The sequence below is a fragment of the Sphaerodactylus townsendi genome, linkage group LG13, assembly GCF_021028975.2.
Source record: "Sphaerodactylus townsendi isolate TG3544 linkage group LG13, MPM_Stown_v2.3, whole genome shotgun sequence".
Classification (NCBI taxonomy): domain Eukaryota; kingdom Metazoa; phylum Chordata; class Lepidosauria; order Squamata; family Sphaerodactylidae; genus Sphaerodactylus; species Sphaerodactylus townsendi.
Window position 1 is genome coordinate 5,853,012 of NC_059437.1, and position 20,630 is coordinate 5,873,641.

Sequence of the window (20,630 nt, forward strand, 5' to 3'; positions counted from 1 at the left end):
TTAGGGGAGTTCTTCCTGCTAAGCACCCTCATTGATCTAAGGTCAATATCCATATCCAGCAGAGTTGGCAATTCTTGATTAGGAACAATCGCAGGTTGGAAGGTATTTGCAGAGTTTGTAGCACTTAATAGGTGAAGGTGATCAGAGTGTAGCAAAACTGGAGAACCTTTAGGAAGCAAAGAGTGACCATCCAGTCTGTGATGCACAGGGGTTCCAAGATCTGGTTGGGGGGGAATTCCTAGAACCTTGCAGATCCACGGATTGTTTCATCACAGACGGTAAGGTGATTTCCATGTCAGCAGCCATCATCAAGTTATCAGGAGGGGGATCCAAAGAGTTTGTTGTTGCAAGTTGTATTCCGGCAATCTTTTTTATTGAGAGTTCTAAGCCCTTTCACCCATCAACGAAATTCTCAATTTTTGCAGGTTTGATGGTGTGAAAATTAGGGGAAGCTGTGGAACCCATAGGAGGAATTTGCAAATTAGCTTCACAGCTAAATATCTATCCCAACCATTGGCGTATCTGCCTAGGGACAAAATGTCTTTTAACTAAGTTACCCCTTGTCCCTGGGTGCTACTCTTCTGGTTACCTGGGGGGCACAAAATCGGCCCCCACGTGACCAGGAAGTCCTGCTGTCTCATCATTTTCATGTGCCTCGACCCCATCGGATACTGCTGCAGAGAAAACATGAGGACAACCTCCTGCCCCAAGCACCCTCAACCCCACCTTGCATGGGGTCAAGGGCAGTGGGGGGGGGGCAGAGCCTGGGGGCATACTGGAGACAATTTGTCTCCGGGTGCCATTTACCCCTGGTACGCCTCTGATCCCAACTGTCAGAGCCCAGGCAGCGATGGATCATCACTCGAGCTAGATGTAACGCATTCCCCTCTGCCGTTCTTAAGGGCCGACAGTTGACTATTCCACTTCAAGATAGAACATGTGCAGATTGTCAGGATACTGTTGAGACCCTCGAGCATATTATATTTTCTTGCCCGAGGTATGCGTTTCCAAGACTCTCCCTACTTGTCCCGGCTCTAGAGAATAAAAAAAGTTGTTTGGAGCATACAAAGACTATTCACCTGCTGAATAATAGCAATGGCAGGATAACTGGAGAAACTGCTGAATTTTAATTAGAAGTGCTCAAGTCAAAGACATAATGGAAGCTTGACCACCTCTTCTGTACCAATTTTACATGCTTTGTCCATGTCCTGTTTTAACACCCACTCTGTCCTGTACTTTGTTTTATTGATATGCCTAATAAAGGTCAGTTGAAGTTGAAGTGCCCCAACAGTGAGACGGGTGAGGGTGACCAAACTAGACAGGGCACTCAAGATGCCTGAGCAGATCTCTTGGTTGTTTTTTTCTTCTTCTTTTTTTCTTTGGTCCATTCCGCACAGATCAAATAGAACAGATCAAATAGAATAGGAGCAGATCAATATATAACGGGGGGGGGGGGGGGGGTTCGCACAGGTCCCGCCCCCAAAACAAACCTGACCTGTTTTATTTCCCTTAGCCCCGCCCATCCTGACTGACTCCGCCTCCTGGCAACCTCCTTGCCCCTCCTCCTCGCCCGTCCATCACAGCCACGATCAGCCAATGGCGAAAGCGCTGGCGCTTTGACCGCGGCGTCGGCGCGGCGATTACGTCACGGATCGAGGCCAGCGCCTTCCGCGCCTGCGCCGCCGCCGTGTGTGTTTTGCGGCGCCTTTTTCCCTCCCCCTGCCCAAGATGGCGGCGGCCACCAGCGGCGAGGCGGTTTGTGGGGACGGCCCGGCAAGCGGCAAGAAGACGCACCTGGGGATTCCCGAGGCGGTCTTCGTAGTGAGTGAGGGGCCAGAGCGGGTCGCGTGGGGGACGGGGAAGGCGGCTGCCCGCCACCGGGGCTTGGGGGCCGGAGGGAGACGACAGGCCTTTCGAGAGGGAAGGCAGAGGTGTCTGAGGGGACGCGAGGAGCGGGATGCGGATTTCCCTCTGTTCTGGACTCCTGAGCGGTGGGCCTCGGTCTCTGCCTCGGACAAGCAGGCCTGGGTTCGAGTCCTCATCGAAGCATGAACCAAGGGCGATCTCGGGGCTCTCAGCCTGGCCTACTCTACATGGGTGTTCTGGGTATCCAAGGGACTGTGGTGTCATCTCGTGAGATCAAAAAGATAACTACAAGTGCACTGTTTTGTTCTTTGAAGAGTGTGGATTTCAGGTTTTTTTTTTGAATAAAGCATAGTATTTTGCTATGTGTACAAAATGTAAAAAAATGTTCTCCGTTTGTTGAAATGCTAGCAACTAGCTATAAGTGCATCGTTTACAGCTAAATATGCCAGCAGTTCATAAAGTGTAGTCCGAAAGAATGTAAACTATGCTCCTGTTTGGAGTAGATGTTCAGGACGACCGCATGAGGAAGGGATGGGGGGGTTGTAACTGTGTGCCTTGCTGGGTCCCGCAGAAGCCTGCCTAATTTCGTATCCTGAGGATCCATTGGGGAAAAGCAGGAGGATATTTATGCTGAATAGCTCTGTCTCCGCCCCATCCTGAAGAAATGCTAATTATATGTGCCTCTATTCTAAAACCTTGATACAATTTGAGCAGGCTTGGAATATTGTGTTTTCAAGATGACAGACTGGGAAAGAGGCAAACACAGGCTTCAGGGCGATGGTTTGCCTTTCACATGCATTCTCCCCTTCCCCTCTCTTCACTTATCTCAAGGACACACTCCCTCACCTTGTCACCCTTAACTTGTCTTACCTCTGTCTCTCTTGCATGTGCTCCCCAGCCTCAGTTGTCTCACCTCTCTGCCTCTCTCCTGCATGGTCTCCAAGCCTCAGCTCTAAAGTACTTACCACCCACAAGAGTTCGCCGTACACCTAGCTAGCTCCTGTGGTAGACTTGTGTTCTATGGCACTCTGTTTCAGTTCCATAACCAGGCCTAGAACCAGATCAGAAAAGATGCAGGCAAACTGCTCCATCCTGCAGAGCTTGGAGTTGTCCAGCCACCACACATTTAGTCAAGAATGGAACATCTGAAACTGAGGTTTCCTGGGTTGCCTTTTTTAGAAGTGGATGCACCACAGCCTGTTTCAAGGACGGGGCAAGCATCCCATTTATTCACATACCTAAAGAAGGGGACCAATCAGCTTTAAGTAGCCAAAAAGTGTGTCATGCAAGGTTGTCTCATTTTCATTGCAATTGAGGTGCTTGTTCCATGCTGGTCCAAACAGTTGCTCTGGTGTCTCCGATCTGAAGATCCCCTGACTAAATCAAGGGGTTCATACGTGGACTATGGTTTTGACTCTGGGGATCCTTTGTACTCCATGTGGATGGTGTACAACATCTGTCTTTGTGCCATGCAACAAAAACAGAATGGTTTTCTCTCACATCTTCTTATGACTATCTTCAAGTTACTTTAAAGGTGTTTGCATTCCCAAACAACCAAGAGATTCCAAGGCTTGCAACTTTGAATGTTGAAGTGTAGGTAATAGAACTGTCCTTGACCAATTTTCTTTGGGTGTTGGAGCTAGTAAAAAAATTTAGGAGCCAGTCTTGTTTTTCAGCCATCAGCATTTTAAAGATTTCTTTTCCCAAATTGTTGCCACCAAAAACCTAATCCTCCACCTAACTTCACAGTTTCTTGCAATGACAAAATTATTGTAGCATATAAATAAATATAGAGTGGCTATCACCACAAGAAGATTTACTTCTAACTTTAATCTAATTTCTTCCTTCTTTCTCATAATTCTGCCATTGCTTTAAGAAGCTCCATTTAGTTGAAGCCATGATAGAAAGAATTGGTTATGAAATGAAATCACCACCAACAAAGATTGTAAAGTTAAGCTTGTGTATAAATGAGCAGTAATAGGAGCATCATTCACAATCCACTGGGGGGCAGGGAGGAAGAATAGGTAAAGCGATGGGAGGGCACACTGGAGCGAAAGTCTAGGTGCCAGTGTCACCTATGCCATTGAGAGGGACACTAACACTGGCAGGTGGGTGCAGTGTGGCACTGAAGTGCCCAAATGTGGACGCTGCCATTCCGTCAGTTTTCCTCCACAATGGCAGACTGCGCTGGTGCCAGTTAGGGCATTCTTGGGGCAGTCCACTTTAATCAGCTTCCGGTGGTCTTGCTGGGGACACCCCAATTCCTGGTGTGGACTTAAGGCAGGTGCAGTCCATTGGGCTCCACAGGGGATTTGCGGGGTGGGGGGGTTTCTTCTGTTTGTCTTGCTTTCTGTGCTGCAGTGGGGCCATCCCGAGCTGCTGTGACACTCCCCCCCCCCGTGGATTGAGTTGTCTGTTTTCTGTCATACAACAAAACATTCTGATGTATAAAGAGGCTTTATAATTACATAGAGATATGCCAAGAGACACTACCAGAAAATAATTGCTGAAAATGCTCCAGTGGTGGCGAACCTTTGGCACCCCAGATGTTATGGACTACAATTCCCATCAACCCCTGACAGCATGGCCAATTGGCAGGGTCTGATGGGAATTGTAGTCCATAACATCTGGAGTACCAAAGGTTCACCACCACATTAAAATGAAATTTCTGGGGACCTGGCATTTGGGATTTGTTGAGCTTTGCAATAGAACATTTCAGGTTGGCTGTATTGTATTTAATTGGGGAAATATTTAACAAATGTGTTCCAGTAATGTACTAGTCTCCCTAAGCAAAATTTATCCTTACAGGAATCATGCCTTAATAGACAGGCAGGGTGGTTATGAAAGTTTTTTTCATTCTGCTGACTCTTCTAAGGAATGCACATGAAAGGTTGTAGATATTCCGATAACTTCCATTTCAGTTTGTTCCTAGAGCAGGCTACACTGCTGAAAGAGAGACGGTGCAGTCGATATGAGTGTTCAGTAGCTTGGAGTAAGCCAGTACTATTCAAGTTAAACTGCCACATTACTGACTATTACAATTTGGCCGTGTCTCAAGTTCTATCTTTTGCTTATTGACTTTCCCTTAATAACATAAAATTCATGCTTATGGAAGATTGGCAGAAAAAGGTAATGAAATCTAATGGAATTACAGAGTAGCTGTTGTATTCTCTATCTTCTTCGGTGCTATAACTACAGGTCATCTGATTGTTTCTCAGGTCAGGCAATATGACAGGGCCAACACCTCCCCAGAAGTTTATTTTTAACCATTAAAAGGCGCTCTCTTACACACCCTTGCACACTTTCCTTTATACTGAGTCAGACCATTTGTCTGCCAGGGTCAGTACGGATTACTCTTTACTGGCAGCAGCTCTTTGCGGTCTCAGGCAGAGGTCTTTCACATCACCTATGGCATGATTCTTTTAATTAGGGGTGCTGGAAACGGAACCTGGAAAATGGATTTTTTTTTAAAAAAAGAAAACAAAATGGAAATATTTCTGCTTACCATACCACCAGTACAAGATGCGATGCCCAGTTGACAGATTTCTCTAAATTTATCAGGGACAATTGAGAAACATAACTAAGTATTCATAAGTACCAGTTTCAAATTTCTGGATGCGTAGGAGAAACAAGAAGAGATGCCTTTTTGGCCTGCCTGTGAGTCTCCAGAAGTGGTTGTACTGCTGGCTGCTGTTCAAAATGGATGAGTTTCTCACCCTTCATTCTTGTACATATTGTCTGATGTAAATTGACCAAGTGGGTGTGCATGAACCCAGCACTTGTCTAGCTCATGGATAGAGAATATTGCTCCCATGACCCATTAGATCCATTATAACTGCCTGAGTGGTTCTTCCGGGAGAGGATGTCAGAACAGACTCAATACACTTTTGTATTTCTCCAGCCTCATGATATCTTTGTGCTTTTTCTTTTAACAACAACTGGCTTGGGAGTTGCTTAATTTGCCCAGGTCTCAGTTGAATCTCTGGCCCACCAATTACTACACTGTCTCAGATTCAAGGAAATCAGATCCAAGTATGTGAATCTTACCCCTTTACATTTACCCGATCTCCCGGATTTAATTAGATTACACTACTTGTTGGACAATCCTGATCCTTCTCTCTGTATGATAGTGGCAGACTTTCTCCTGGAAATTACTAAATGCCAGTAGATTTCCTCCGACTTAACATTTATTTCCTGTATTGTATCAGGGTCTATGCCAGTGATGGCGAACCTATGGCACGGGTGCCAGAGGTGGCACTCAGAGCCCTCCCTGTGGGCACGCGCAAACAGAGTCACCTCCCTCCCACACACATCTAGGCTGGCCTGGGCCACCGAGCTCGATTATTAGCATTTAACCTAAGATCTAGTTTTGGGGAAGCAGTGTAGGTAACCCTGTTAAGTGCTGTTAAACCCCACTGATTTTCATGCGAAGAACTAAAGCACAATCCTTTACCTGGGAGTAAGCTTGGTTGCTGGCAATGGGGCTTGCTTCTGAGTAAACCCTCCTAGGGTCATGATTCATCTGTTGGAAGAGTTGCACTGTTGCTTCAAAGCAAAGCCACTGACTACCACCAAGCTTACTCCTGAGTAATGCATGCCTCGGAGCCAACCGTTTTTCTAAACTGAAAGCTCAGTAATCAGGTTAAATTGCCGTGTTGGCACTTTGTGATACATAAATGGGTTTGGGGTTGCAATTTGGGCACTTGGTCTCGAAAAGGTTCGCCATCCCTGGTCTATGCCAATAAAGGCTTGCTGCTGCTGCTGCATTCTTGACAAAATTTGCCCAGGTCTTTGAGCTTAAGATCTTAAGGATAGGATAAAGGCATGAAAACAGCCACGTTCTGGAGAAATATAGTGCAGCACTGCTGGGCAAAATAGAAGAAGAAGAAGAAGAGTTTGGATTTATATCCCCCCTTTCTCTCCTGTAGGAGACTCAAAGGGGCTGACAATCTCCTTGCCCTTCCCCCCCACACAACAAACACCCTGTGAGGTGGGTGGGGCTGAGAGAGCTCAGAGAAGCTGTGACTAGCCCAAGGTCACCCAGCTGGCGTGTGTGGGAGTGCACAGGCTAATCTGAATTCCCCAGATAAGCCTCCACAGCTCAGACGGCAGAGCAGGGAATCAAACCCGGTTCCTCCAGATTAGATACACGAGCTCTTAACCTCCTACGCCACTGCTGCTGTTTGTTGCCACCCCATCTGTTTGTTGCCACCCCATCACTTCCCCTGTCTCCGGCATCCTAGTTCTGTTTGTCCATAAACTAATGGTTCTTTTTGTTGTCCTTTGACAAAAAACCAACACAGAATAGGGGGTTGGCTAACTGCTCCTGACTGTCTGAACCAGTGACCTGGAGTTACTAACACTGAATGTTTTACATGTGCTTCTTTGAAGGAAGATGTCGATTCTTTCATGAGACAGCCAGGGAATGAGACAGCAGACGTAGTGCTCAAGAAACTGGATGAACAGTATCAGAAATATAAATTTATGGAGCTTAACCTTGCCCAGAAGAAAAGAAGGTAAGCTTTGCATCTTTCCTGTAGGCTGCTCTAACGCTTAGAGTTTTCTGATTTACCATGGGGGCTAATTAGCTCCAACACTTTGAGCTGTACATGGTGGACTCTTTTCCTAAGAACCTGTTACCACAGAGGAGCAGGCTGTGAATTTCAGTCTTGTTCATAGTTAGAGATGTTCAAACAGGCTTGGTGTAGCCCAAGGGCTCTTAATGTTTAATTCACAACCACCCACTAAGTCGGCAGTGGAAAAATTAGATTCAAACCTTAAAGATCAGCAAGATTTTTAGGGTATAAGCTTTGGTCTGTTTTCTCTCTGAACGGCTCTTGCCTCCTTTTCATTGGACACTGTGCCCAGTTCAGTGACAAATACGAAAGTGCAGGGTATGTTCTCAGTTTAAAGTATGTATTATCTGACTTTTACATGCTCTTGCACCTTAGTGGGGGCAGGGATAAAATATGTCTCCAGTTTTAACGCAGGAAAAAAATAAATTGGTGGTTTAGGAAGCAGCGCTGAACCTGTCTCCTCTCCTTTATGTGCCCATCTCCTAGTGCAGTGATGGCGAACCTATGGCACGGGTGCCAGAGGTGGCACTCAAAGCCCTATCTGTGGACACGCACAAACAGAGTTCATCATGTGGGGGGGAAATCGCCCCCCCCACACATCTAGGCTGGGCTCAATTATTATCATTAAACCTAAGACTGAGGCTGGTTCCGCATTGGCCAAAAACAGCGGTGTGAAAATGGTATAAACCCTTTTACACTGTTTTAAACCCTTTCACACCATTTTCACACCGCTGTTTTTGGCCCATGCGGAACCAGCCCTAGTTTTGGGGAAGCAGTATAGGTAACCATGTTAAGCACTGTTAAACCCCACTGATTTTCATGCAAAGAACTAAAGCGTGAGGCTTTACCTGGGAGTAAGCTTGGTTGCTGGCAATGTGGCTTGCTTCTGAGTAAACCCTCCTAGGGTCATGATTCACCCGTTTGAAGAGTTGCATGGTTGCTTCAAAGCAAAGCCACTGACTACCACCAAGCTTATTCCCGAGTAACGCACGCCTCAGAACCAACCATTTTTTCTTAACTAAAACCTCAGTATTTAGGTTAAATTGCCGTGTTGGCACTTTGCGATAAATAAGTGCGTTTTGGGTTGCAGTTTGGGCACTCAGTCTCAAAAAGGTTCGCCATCACTGTCCTAGTGAGTGCAGGTTAGTTGCCACCCCATCACTTCCCCTGTCTCCGGCATCCTAGTTCTGTTTGTCCATAAACTAATGGTTCTTTTTGTTGTCCTTTGACAAAAAACGCTGTATTGGTTTTTCCACTAGTTCCTTTTAGATTGTGAGTTTTAAAAAAGTCCTTGAAGTGACACCCACCCGCCCACCTTTATCCTCTCAAGGACATCTGTGGTCTTTGCCACCCTTAAAGGTCAGCTGCAGACAATCACTTGCAAACATTTTCCCATATGGAAGAATCAATGACTGCATTATTCCCACAGTTCAGTGGTAGTCAGATAAATGACTGGGCTAACCAACAAAAAAAGACATTTTGTCTATCTTAGAGATGTAAAAATTCCAGCAAATTTGAATCCATGACGGGGAAATGTTGTTGTTGTTTTTCTCTGAGGAATTTTGGGTTAAAAAATAGCAGTTTTGGGGAAAGGGGCAATATATGCACATTCTGGTTCTGGTGGGTTTTCCGGGCTGTGTGGCCGTGGTCTGGTGGATCTTGTTCGTAACATTTCACCTGCATTTGTGGCTGGCATCTTCAGAGGTGTATCACAGAGGGAAGTCTGTTACACACACGTATCACAGACTTCCCTCTGTGATACACCTCTGAAGATGCCAGCCACAGATGATCCATCTGTGACCATTAAGCACAGCCTGAAAAACCCACCAGAACCAGTTGAATCCGGCCATGAAAGCCTTCGACAATACATTATGCACCTTCTTTTCAAACCTAAACTGCTTCTGTTGTTTGGACAGCAAAAATGCGCAACTTGGTCAGCTAACATTTTGGAGTCTTTTGTGAAAGTGAACAAGCATGCAGATAACAGTGATCTGGTAGACCACTAGAATTTCAAAAGGCTTTTGACAAGGTACCTCACAAAAGACGGAAGTAGACTTAGCACTCATGAGATAAGAGGCAGGTCATTTTATGGATTAAAAATTGGTTTAAATGACAGGGAGCAAACAGTTCTCGCAGTGGAGGTAGGTAAGCTGTGGAATTTTACAAGGATCGGTATTAGGACCAGTACTATTTAATTGGTTCATAATGGATCTGGAACTCGGGGTGAGTACTGTAGTGACCAGAGTTGCGGATGACACAGGGTAGTAAAATCAAGGTTGACTGTGAACAATTCCAGGAGAATTACCACGGATTGGGTGAGCGCAACAGTGTGGTAGATGAAGATGAAATATGCATATGTTGGAATAAAGGTGTTTTCCCTTAAAATATTTAGCTGTTGTAGAAAAAAATTTACATCTGTATTTAATTCACAGGTTAAAAAATCAAATTCCTGAAATTAAGCAGACATTAGAAATCTTAAAGCACATGCAGAAGAAGAAGGTAAATGATTGTTTCTTGTGTGTTTGTATGTGGTTATAGAAAGCTCTAATGCCTTGTCACAGGACAGATCAGATTCAAGAGTCTTCTGATGCCTAATTTGTTGTTACTCATGCAATTAATCTTAACAGATAGCATTTGGAAAGAGCCAGGGGAGATAAGTCCCGTTCTAAATCTCGCAGTATGTCGAGAGATATGTTCAGCAGGCATTTCTGTTTTGTACCTGACAATACATCAACTATAGTGGCAGCAAGTACATGGTTCAGTACTGGAACTGCAACCTTTCTTGGTTGCAGGAGAACATAAGAACTAGCCTGCTGGATCAGACCAGAGTCCATCTAGTCCAGCACTCTGCAGTACTTGCACCGCGGTGGCCCACCAGGTTATAGCCTTTTGGGAGCCTCAATGCAGAGTGCAGCATCTTAAACAATGTGGGCTGCCTGCTGCTGCTGCTCCTGGAGCACCCTGGTCTGCTAAGCAAGGCATTTGGGTAATCTATGGGAGATCAAAGGGAGAGATCAAGACGGTGTAGCCATTGGCAGATCGCATTCTCCTCCATAAATCTGTCCAAGCCCTTTTAAAGCTATCCAGGTTAGTGGCCATCACCACCTCCTGTGGCAGCATATTCCAAACACCAATCACACGCTATACAGGAAGAAGCAAGTTTCCTTTTATTAGTCCCAATTCTTCCCCAGCATTTTTCAGTAGAATGCCCCCCTGGTTCTTAGTATTAGGAGAAAGAGAGGCAAAAATTTCTCTCTGTCTAACATTTTTCTACCCCTTTGCATACAATTTTATAGTACACCTTACAGACTGAATTCCTATCCCCCCCTCAGACGCCTCCCTTCCGTAAACTAAAGAGTCCCAAACGCTGCAGCCTCTCCTCATAAGGAAGGTGCTCCAATCCTTCAATCATCCTCGTTGCCCTTCTCTGCACTTTTTCTATCTCTTCATGGAGGCCATGCTAGTATCAGTGTCTTTGATATATCAGTTCTGTTGCCTAATGCCTAATTATCATTTGTTCTTTCCAAAGGAGTCCACAAACCCAATGGAAACCAGGTTTTTATTGGCAGACAACCTGTACTGTAAAGCATCAGTTCCTCCTACAGATAAAGTTTGCCTGTGGTTGGGGGTAAGTGAGTTTCAACAGGAATTTTTAGAAGTACATTGTTGTAGAATTCAACACCTCAGACAATGATGCTGACATTATACCAGCCGCCAATCTACCTGGAGAATCATTCTGGTGTTTTTTTAAAAATCATGTTGGGTTTTATTAGTCACACATGTGGGCAACCAAATGGCAAAAGGTTAGACTCAGTGAAAAGCAGTGCACATCAGAGCAGAAAATCCCATGCATGATATGTATTTTGAGGTAAAGATGAGCCTAGTCATCCAGAAAAAAAAAGTTATCTATAAACTATAATTCATTGAGGGGCTGCTGTCAAACTAAACCCATACTCAAAGTATCTGAGAAGTCCTCTATGAGCCATACAAAATGTATTAACGTTATCAATGCATGTTTCCATTTTAATGACAAGTCTCTAAATCTCTTTTCCTAAGTTCTAGACCCATAAGAGGTGATGCGATCAAAGCCAAGAAGAAGAAGAGGAGTTCTGGATTTGATATCCCCCCTTCTCTCCTGCAGTGGAGACCTACAAAGGGCTGACAATCTCCTTGCCCCTTCCCCCTCACAACAAACACCCTGTGAGGTAGGTGGGGCTGAGAGCCTCCGAGGAAGCTGTGACTAGCCCAAGGTCACCCAGCTGGCGCGTGTGGGGAGTGCACAGGCTGAATCTGAATTCCCCAGATAAGCCTCTCCAGCTCAGGCGGCAGAGCTGGGAATCAAACCCGGTTCCTCCAGATGAGATACACGAGCTCTTAACCTCCTACGCCACTGCTGCGGTTGTGTGTCTCGGAGGGGCAGTGGCTCACTGCTAGAGCATCCACCTCCTACACAGAAGGTTCACCCCCCGCATCTCCAGTCAAAGGGATTAGGCAGTTGAGAGTGGATATTAATGTAGAAAGATGGGGTCCTGTTCTGGAGACTCGGAGGTTTTGCTGCTTCCCAGCTTTGAGTAAGTGATACTCTTTTGGTCTTGGATGGATCCAGAAACCTGACTCAGTGTCAGAACCAAGGTCCTACCAGTGTTTCCGTTTAAGTTTAAGTTTCGTTTCTCCTGATCCCCTACTAATCTAAAAGGACCTTCCACACGCCTTCTATATATCCAGTGATGCATGCTAACCTTTTGGAGACCGAAAGTGCCCAAATTCAGCAACCCCAGAACTCTACTTATTTATGGCAAAGTGCCAACATGGCAATTTAACATGAATACTGAGGTTTAGTTTAGAAAATACATTTGGCTCCGAGGCATGCATTACTCAGGAGTAAGCTTGGTGGTAGTTGGTGGCTTTGTTTTGAAGCAACCATGCAACTCTTTGAGCAGGTGAATCATGACCCAAGGAGGGTTTACTCAGAAGCAAGCCCCGTTGCCAGCAACCAAGCTTACTCCCAGGTAAAGGATCACGCTTTCGTTCTTCGCATGAAAATCAGTGGGGTTTAACAGCACTTAACAGAGTTACCTACACTGCTTCCCCAAAACTAGGTCTTAGGTTTAATGCTAATAATCGAGCCCAGCGGCCCAGGCCAGCCTAGATGTGTGTGGGGAGCACTGTGTTTGCGCGTGCCCACAGAGAGGGGTCTGAGTGCCACCTCTGGCACCTGTGCCATAGGTTTGCCACCACTGCCCTATATATACTGGGACTGAGGGCAAGAACCCTCAGTTCCAGCACCCTGTACCCAGGGCGACATATATCAATAAAGTTCGTTCCTTTTTAAAAGTCGACTTTGTTTGAGTGTGTTCAGCCTTACACTCAGGATGAGGCGATTTCGTGTGTTCAAAAGGAGAAGGTGTTGGAAGAGGGATCCATAGCCCTGACTTTCCTGTTTGCATCCGTTAATCTTCTGTGACGGCTTAAAAATTCTTCACCTTAAATGATCTTGTTTTCAGGCCAATGTAATGCTGGAGTATGATATTGACGAAGCCCAGGCCTTGCTAGAAAAGAATCTCTCCACAGCCACAAGGAACCTGGAGTCTCTAGAAGAAGATCTGGATTTTCTTAGAGATCAGTTCACCACTACAGAAGTCAGTATCCTTTTTCTTTGAAGGTCTCGTTCAGCGCATTAGTCGCTCTGTATGTGTGTTTACTTGCTGACTGGCTTTGAGTTGGTTTGGTCTAGAACGGGTAGGGAACCTGCGGCTCTCCAGATGTTCAGGAACTACAATTCCCATCAGCCTCTGTCAGCATGGCCAATTGGCCATGCTGGTAGAGGCTGATGGGAATTGTAGTTCCTGAACATCTGGAGAGCCGCAGGTTCCCTACCCCTGGTCTAGAATCAGTGGCAGTTACGGAAGTCAGAATCTAATAACTGGCAAAACTCATGGTTTGGCCTGTTGGTTTTGTTTTGTTTTCAGGGCAGCCTTGTATTAATTTTTTGGAAAAACTCTCCCAAGACATGTGCATTTCACATATCCGTTTTTCCCTATACATTTATGTATCCCTATATATTAGGCTAGTTAATTCCTTTGCCTGTATTGGCTAGAGCAGGGGTAGGGAACATGCGGCTCTCCAGATGTTCAGGAACTACAATTCCCATCAGCCCCTACCAGCATGGCCAATTGGCCATGCTGACAGAGGCTGATGGGAATTGTAGTTCTTGAACATCTGGAGAGCCGCAGGTTCCCTACCCCTGGGCTAGAGCTACCCTGTTGTACTTGCGGCTTTCTTTAGAAAGGAAATGAGGACTAGATAATTCTAATGAACTTCTTAAGAAATTGGCTGTCTGTGCATCTATAGAAGATCGGAAATCTGGGGGAAAAGTGAGCAAACAATTTTTTTCTTGCAGTTTAAATCAATCCAATCCAAAAACCTTTATTAGGCATAAGCAGTTTAAATAACAGTTGACAACAAATTTACCAAGTTGTTATGCACGTGCTTTTGTTAAGTACTGTGGTAAATGGTCGAATAATCTTATTTACTTGTAGTCTATTTTATTAAGGGCTGGTTTATGCACCTAATTATTTTTTTTTTAGTCCATGTCAGCATGTCCTCCGGTAAAAGGTAATTGAGGAGGTGCTACAGTGAACGGACTGTCAGCATTTCCACGGTCACTTCATAAACTTCTAGCTCTCATTTTTGCCTCAATTTTTACTGCCCCCTCCCCCCCCCAATCGGCGCATGCATGATTACTAAATAGAGGGCAGCTTTCCATAACTGCCAAGACTGGGATGTGGGTATTTGACACTTTTATTTGCTTTCTCTGTTTGGTAGAACGAAAAGCTTCCTCCACCTCTTCAGTATAACAGTGTAATGTCCCATTAGTCTGGAAGTTCTTTCTATTACAGGTAATGTTGTGTGATTCTGCTTAAATCTCACTGCACTGTGCTTTCCTTAACTGTGCCTACCAGATATGGCTAGAGTTTATAATTGGGATGTAAAGAGAAGAAACAAGGACGACCCGTCTAAAAACAAAGCATAGTTTTGCCAACTTCAAATGTGGTTCTTATTTTCAAAGTATTTTCTTATTTTAAACAGACCTTTACATTCAGCCTGTGACGGACTGAGTTTTGTTTAACGTCATCTGTCAGTAACATAAAAATTTTAAAATAATGGTGAGCGAGCACACATGTATTTATTGGCGAGCCCAGTTTGGTTCCATGCATGCTTTCTGGGCTGGCTTGGCGAAACAGCTGCGGAGGGCTTGGCACGCTGGTCACAGGGCAATCTGAAGTGCGGTGTATTCATGACGTTCGAGCCCAGGACGTTCTAGCAGTCACCATTTATACCCTTGCAAAGGGATTTGCTTTAGTTTATTGTTATAAGCACTGGATGAAGGAATCCAGGAACATTTGGCATGACATGTCACCTGTGACAGAGCCAATATTTGGGGTGGGGAAATACATTACAACACCCTGTCCATTACAGCGATTTTTAAAATTTACACGTTGCCCACATGTTCTGTTCTGAGCAATTCTTGGCTCAGCTTCATCGTAGGTTCTCCGTGACCCACCTGCAGTGAAAGCTTTAAATGAGTAAATAGCACAGTCTGGTTGCGGTCTGACTTGTTTTCATTCAAAGGCCCCCCCGTTCACTCTTCCAAATGTATAGAACTGGGCGACGTACAGATGCTAGCAGCCTGTTACATCCTTTCACCTCACCCATCCGTCAAGTCCAGACGTCTTAATGCTTGCAAAGACGCATCCGGTGAAACCTGCATCGAGCGTAGAAGCCGTTTTGAGCTCAGCTTCAGTGAACGGGTTGAATGTTATTCCCGTGTTGCTTATTATGAAGCCTTGCAGAAAAGCGTTGCCTTGACAGCCGCGCTGTTTCTTTCAAGCTGGCCTGCATCTGGTGGTCAAATGAATGGTGGTGTTTACGCCACAGAGTAGCCGGCGCGGCAGGCTTCACTTCAGAACAAAAGCTAGCGTCAACTGTGTTCTAGTTCCATGTAATAAAAAACACTTGTAAAATTTTTGTACTTTTATTTCATTATATTAAAACATGGCAGAAATCTCTTGTGCCTGCTTTTTTTTTAAACCAGTGAAAGGATAGCAATATTTCCAGCATGTTCCTGGGATGGTTTGTGGGGGAATTGCTGCCAGCCAGGAAAAATACCGAGAAAGATGCAGTGGAGCATAACTTACTGAGCCGCGCACGTATTTCTCTAGCCATCATACATCATAAACGGATTATTGACTTTGTAGTAAACAAAGGGAGGGCAATATTTGTTCCTAGAACTCAAATAAATTGGAAACAAGTATTGCTAATATGCCATTAATTTTGCCGATTGCTAAATGTGTGGTCGTCCGCTTCTCCTGCGCTTCAATTTAGCATTACCGCCTTTTCCGGTGAGTGTCGTCTTCATATTAGGTTATAGAGAAGAAACATCTTTGCTTCCTCGTGATAAATGGGAGTTTAGGAAAATGAACAGGACAGGAGCCTGTAAGAGCTTGAGTTTAACTGAATATTTTCAAACTTGAGCATGTAGCGCAATGTAGTGTTGTTCACTCTTCCAAGTTGCAGAATTGTGTTGCAAGTCAGACCTCCTAGACCAGTGGTGGCGACCCTATGGCACGGGTGCCAGAGGCGGCACTCAGAGCCCTCTCTGTGGGCACACGCAAACAGAGTTGCCCCCCCCCCCCCCAGGCTGGCTTGGGCCGCTAGGCTCGATTATTAGCATTAAACCTAAGACCTAGTTTTGGGGAAGCAGTGTAGGTAACCCTATTAAGCGCTGTTAAACCCCACTGATTTTCATGCGAAGAACTAAAGCACGATCCTTTACCTGGGAATAAGCTCGGTTGCTGGCAATGGGACATGCTTCTCAGTAAACCCTCCTTCACCTGTTGGAAGAGTTGCACGGTTGCTTCAAAGTAAAGCCACCGACTGCCACCAAGCTTACTCCCGAGTAACGCACACCTCGGAGCCAACTGGTTTTCGTAAACTAAAACCTCAGTATTCAGGTTAAATTGCTGTGTTGGCACTTCGCAATAAATAAGTGGGTCTTGGGTTGCAATTTGGGCACTCGGTCTCGAAAAGGTTCGCCATCACTGTCCTAGACTGCAGTCTCACTCTAACAAGCAGACCTAGTGGTTTAGTGGAACAAATTGTAGTTCTGTTCTAGTCCCTGAGGTTATAGCTTGGATACTGTCCCTGATCTTCTGATCTACTCACTGCCAGGCCTAAATGCAACCATTTCCTGTAAATCCATTATTGATCAGTGAAGATACTCGACTGGAGTATCATCTAATCCACCCTGGACATGAAGAAGACTCTGGTCTCTCCCTGGGATCACTAAGAGATCAAACAATGGAAGTTTTTGTTTTTAAAGCAGTGAAGTTGTTAGAAAAAGAAAAAGTTGGTTTTAATACTCCACTTTTGTACTGAAAGGACTCTTAAAGCAGCTTACAAACATCTTCTCTCCCCTCACAACAGGCAACCTGTGAGGAAGCTGAGAGAGTTCAAAAACTGTGACTAGCCCAAGGTCACCCTGCAGGCTACATGTGGAGGAGTGGGGAATCTAATCTGATTCTCCAAATTAGAGACTGTTGCTCATGTGAAAAGAAGGGGTCAAATCTGGCTCTCCAGATTTAGAGTCCGCCACTCTTCACCACTACACCGGCTCTCGTTTTGGGACTATCTCCTCTCATTGTGACTTATCCAGGACCGCATGGAAAGGACGCAAAGTCTTGCATGCTAGCTTGGGACTGACAGCTTTTGTAAAACAAACAAGAAACATTTCTACCCTTACTAATTTCTTTCAGTAGATTTATGTGGTTGTTTCCGAGAGAGAAGAATCATGGCGGCTGTGAGAGTTATATATTCCACTTCAGAAATATCGTATTTCCCTCGATATTTGCAAAGTGTTATGAACATGAAAGTTTACTTGTACCCCACCTTTTTATTTATTTTTAATTTTTTAATATTTATATACCGCCCTCCCCGAAGGCTCAGGGCGGTGTCCATCAACACTAACAGTTTAAAACATCAAATACATAATTTACAATAAAATAATATATAAAATACTAAACCTACAGATGGCTTCAGCCCCTCCTTCCCCTTTTATGTACCCACGGGAGGCCAGATGTTCTTATGGCGGAGCTGACATCATCCTGGCTGGCCAAACGCCTGGCGGAACAGGTCCATTTTACAGGCCCTGCGGAAACTTTGTAAGTCCTGCAGGGCCCTGGTCTCACCTGGAAGCCTGTTCCACCAGGTAGGGGCCAGAGCCATAAAGGCCCTGGCCCTTGTAGAGGCCAGCCGGATCGCCTTGGGGCCAGGGATCACCAGTAGGTCCGCCTCCGACGAGCGGAGGGGCCTAGAAGGGCGGTATAGGGAGAGACGGTCCCTCAGATAAGCAGGAGACGCAAAGTGGATTACGTTGTTCTCTTCTGCTCCACTCTATCTTTGCAACAACCTTGTGAGGTAGGCTAAGCCGAGAGCATAACTGGCCCAGGGTCACCCAGCAAGCTTTCATGGCAGCACAGGAATTTGAACCCGAGTCTCCCAGATACTAGTCGGACACTCTGAACCACTATGCTGCACTGGCTCTCAAACATCCTACTGGGAGAACGGTAGACGCGTTCACATGTTGAACTTGTGTGAACAAATGCTGCAGAGGCAAAGGAGCCGTTTGATCGCAACTGTGTTGTGTTATTTTGGTCGGTCTAAATAGAAAGGTATTTATTCCATTATTTGGTTTCAGATTTAACACCCTACCAGTTATCAAGGCTGATGGCTTTGGAGACTGGTGGTGCGGACTAATTACTCAGTGCGGTTTAGCCACAGTACCACTGTTCTGAAATATGTACCAAACAAGCACCCTCGTGCGTACCTTTGCTTAAAAATGCCAATGGATTCTGTTATAAACAGTGCATGTTTATTATTGATCTACTCTGTATTGGCTTTTTCTGTCATGGTTGCTCCGGAACATAAGACAATTACCAGACGCCGAACGGAAAAGGGCAGCGCAAGGAGAGGAAACAAAACCACGGGGTGTGTTTTTTTTTTCTTCTTTACAAGTTTTGAATTTCACACAATCACATTAACCGTTTTGCTAGATACAAGCATAATTTTCATCCACACACAGCTAAATACAGCATGGTTGTCACATTTCATTACAGTGCATAAACACAAAGCTAGGCAAAGTGTACAGTAGAATTTAAATCTGGAGTTTCTGGGAAATTTTAATCCAGCATGCAGATTTGGAGTGTGAATTTTTTAATCAGTCGGTTTGTTTTTACCAAAGAGCAAAAAAGCCTCTTTATAACTTATCAGCCTCCAGTTTCTCTTGCAGTAATCAAAATGCTAAAACCGGTTAAGAAAAAGATGACGTTTTTCATCTCAGAAAGTCAAGACTCTCGTAATTTTGTTTTTACAGAAGAATCTCCTCCCCCCCAATTGCTTATGTATATAAGCTGCCCCAAAATCTAAGGCATTAGAAAATAGATTACACCATGGTTCCTGATCAAAATTAATATAAACGTACTTTAAAGTAGCTAATTATATTTCCTATACATTGTACTTTCTTTTGAAATTCTAACACATGATACAGGATAAATGAAAAACTCGGGCCTTAATCCTAGAGACGCTTCCCTAAGGATAAAACCTATCCAATAAAACGGTACTTCCAACTAAACCTGTTAAGGACGGCTCCCTCTCCACATGGAAGCTGGTTTAGCCATGAACACGATTTTTATGTGGGGCAGGGCTCTATTCGGATAACAACTCCTACAGCAGAAACAGCATATGCAGAGAACAGACAAACGAAATCTGCTAACATCGCAGATGACATACCTTCCACAAGAACTCTGTAGGATGATTTTGTCCCTCCCGTTCTTGGCTATTATTTGATGATTTCAGCAGTGAATGTACCAAGCTGCAATTTGCTGAGTTAGATGGTCTGTCTAGCTTATTCTGGCCTACTTTGCCTGGCAGCAACTCTCCGGGAGAGGAAGAGCTTTTCTCAGTGCCTGAGATCAGCAATCCTTTTAAGAGGAGATACTTGAACTCCGGGTCACGTTCATGATATCCTCTCACGGAACCATATTTCAACGGGCTAGAAATCTCTGAAGAAGTACCAGCGTGCAACCCAAATTTCCATGCCTGATTTCTTTAAAATGGAACAAAAATATAAATTGGCACCCGAAAAACAATAATTGAACGTGCACCGCTAATGCACAGGGTGTTTACTTGATGTCAGGATTTTAATTGAAGCTTACAGTGTTAAAATATTTCTGGGTAAAAGTTAAGAAGAAGAAGAAGAGTTTGGATTTATATCCCCCTTTTCTCTCCTGCAGGAGACTCAAAGGGGTTTACAATCTCCTTGCCCTTCCCCCCTCACAACAAACACCCTGTGAAATGGGTGGGGCTGAGAGCGCTCAGAAGAGCTGTGACTAGCCCAAGGTCACCCAGCTGGCGTGTGTGGGAGTGTGCAGGCTAATCTGAATTCCCCAGATAAGCCTCCACAGCTCCGGCGGTAGAGCTGGGAATCAAACCTGGTTCCTCCAGATTAGATACATGAGCTCTTAACCTCCTATGCCACTGCCATTATCTTGCACATCTCTTGATAATGAGACAAAATGTCTGAAGTTGTGAGAGGGAAGAAATCTGTTAAATGGAAAATTGGTGTGGTTTTTTGTTGTTGCATATTTAAATGGAAACGGTGCAACAGTAATTCAACCCCCTCCCCACTTCTATAGTTAAAAAGAACTTGAGTAGTAGATGCTGGGAAATAACCTGGTTTGCCTGGGAGCACAAAGAGTCGCTGCCAGTTATGGTCAACATTTTTAAGCCACCACTATCTTTAAGAGTGCAATGTCAACGTTAGCCCAAATAAACTCAAAAATACACACGTTGCACTCTGGCTGTGCCCAATCTTATATATTGATCTTACATATAATTAAACAACTTAACACTTCTATTTGTATTTACATTTCCTTATTTCTCTGACAAAGTTCTTAAAGATACAGCATAAGTCTTCCAGCTCTTATAACTAAACATAAATAATCACTTAGTCCATTCAATTCTTTGTTCAGAAACAAAGCTTCAGTTCCATATAGTCCATCTTCCAATTCTGTAGGTTCTACATAAAAACGTCTCGCGCGTATTGAACGTTTTTCGTGCGTCTTCCTCAGT

At 44.7% G+C, this 20,630-nt stretch overlaps 1 protein-coding gene across 1 annotated transcript; it reads left to right on the forward strand.

Moving 5' to 3' along the window:
- The first annotated feature begins 1,663 nt into the window (after positions 1-1,663).
- On the forward strand, positions 1,664-15,507 carry VBP1 (VHL binding protein 1). The gene is made up of 6 exons (XM_048513752.1): positions 1,664-1,821; positions 7,258-7,382; positions 9,875-9,941; positions 10,972-11,070; positions 12,947-13,085; positions 14,405-15,507. The coding sequence occupies exons 1-6, from the start codon at positions 1,729-1,731 to the stop codon at positions 14,473-14,475; spliced, it is 594 nt and encodes a 197-aa protein (XP_048369709.1). The 5' UTR covers positions 1,664-1,728; the 3' UTR covers positions 14,476-15,507.
- Positions 15,508-20,630: the final 5,123 nt, after the last annotated feature.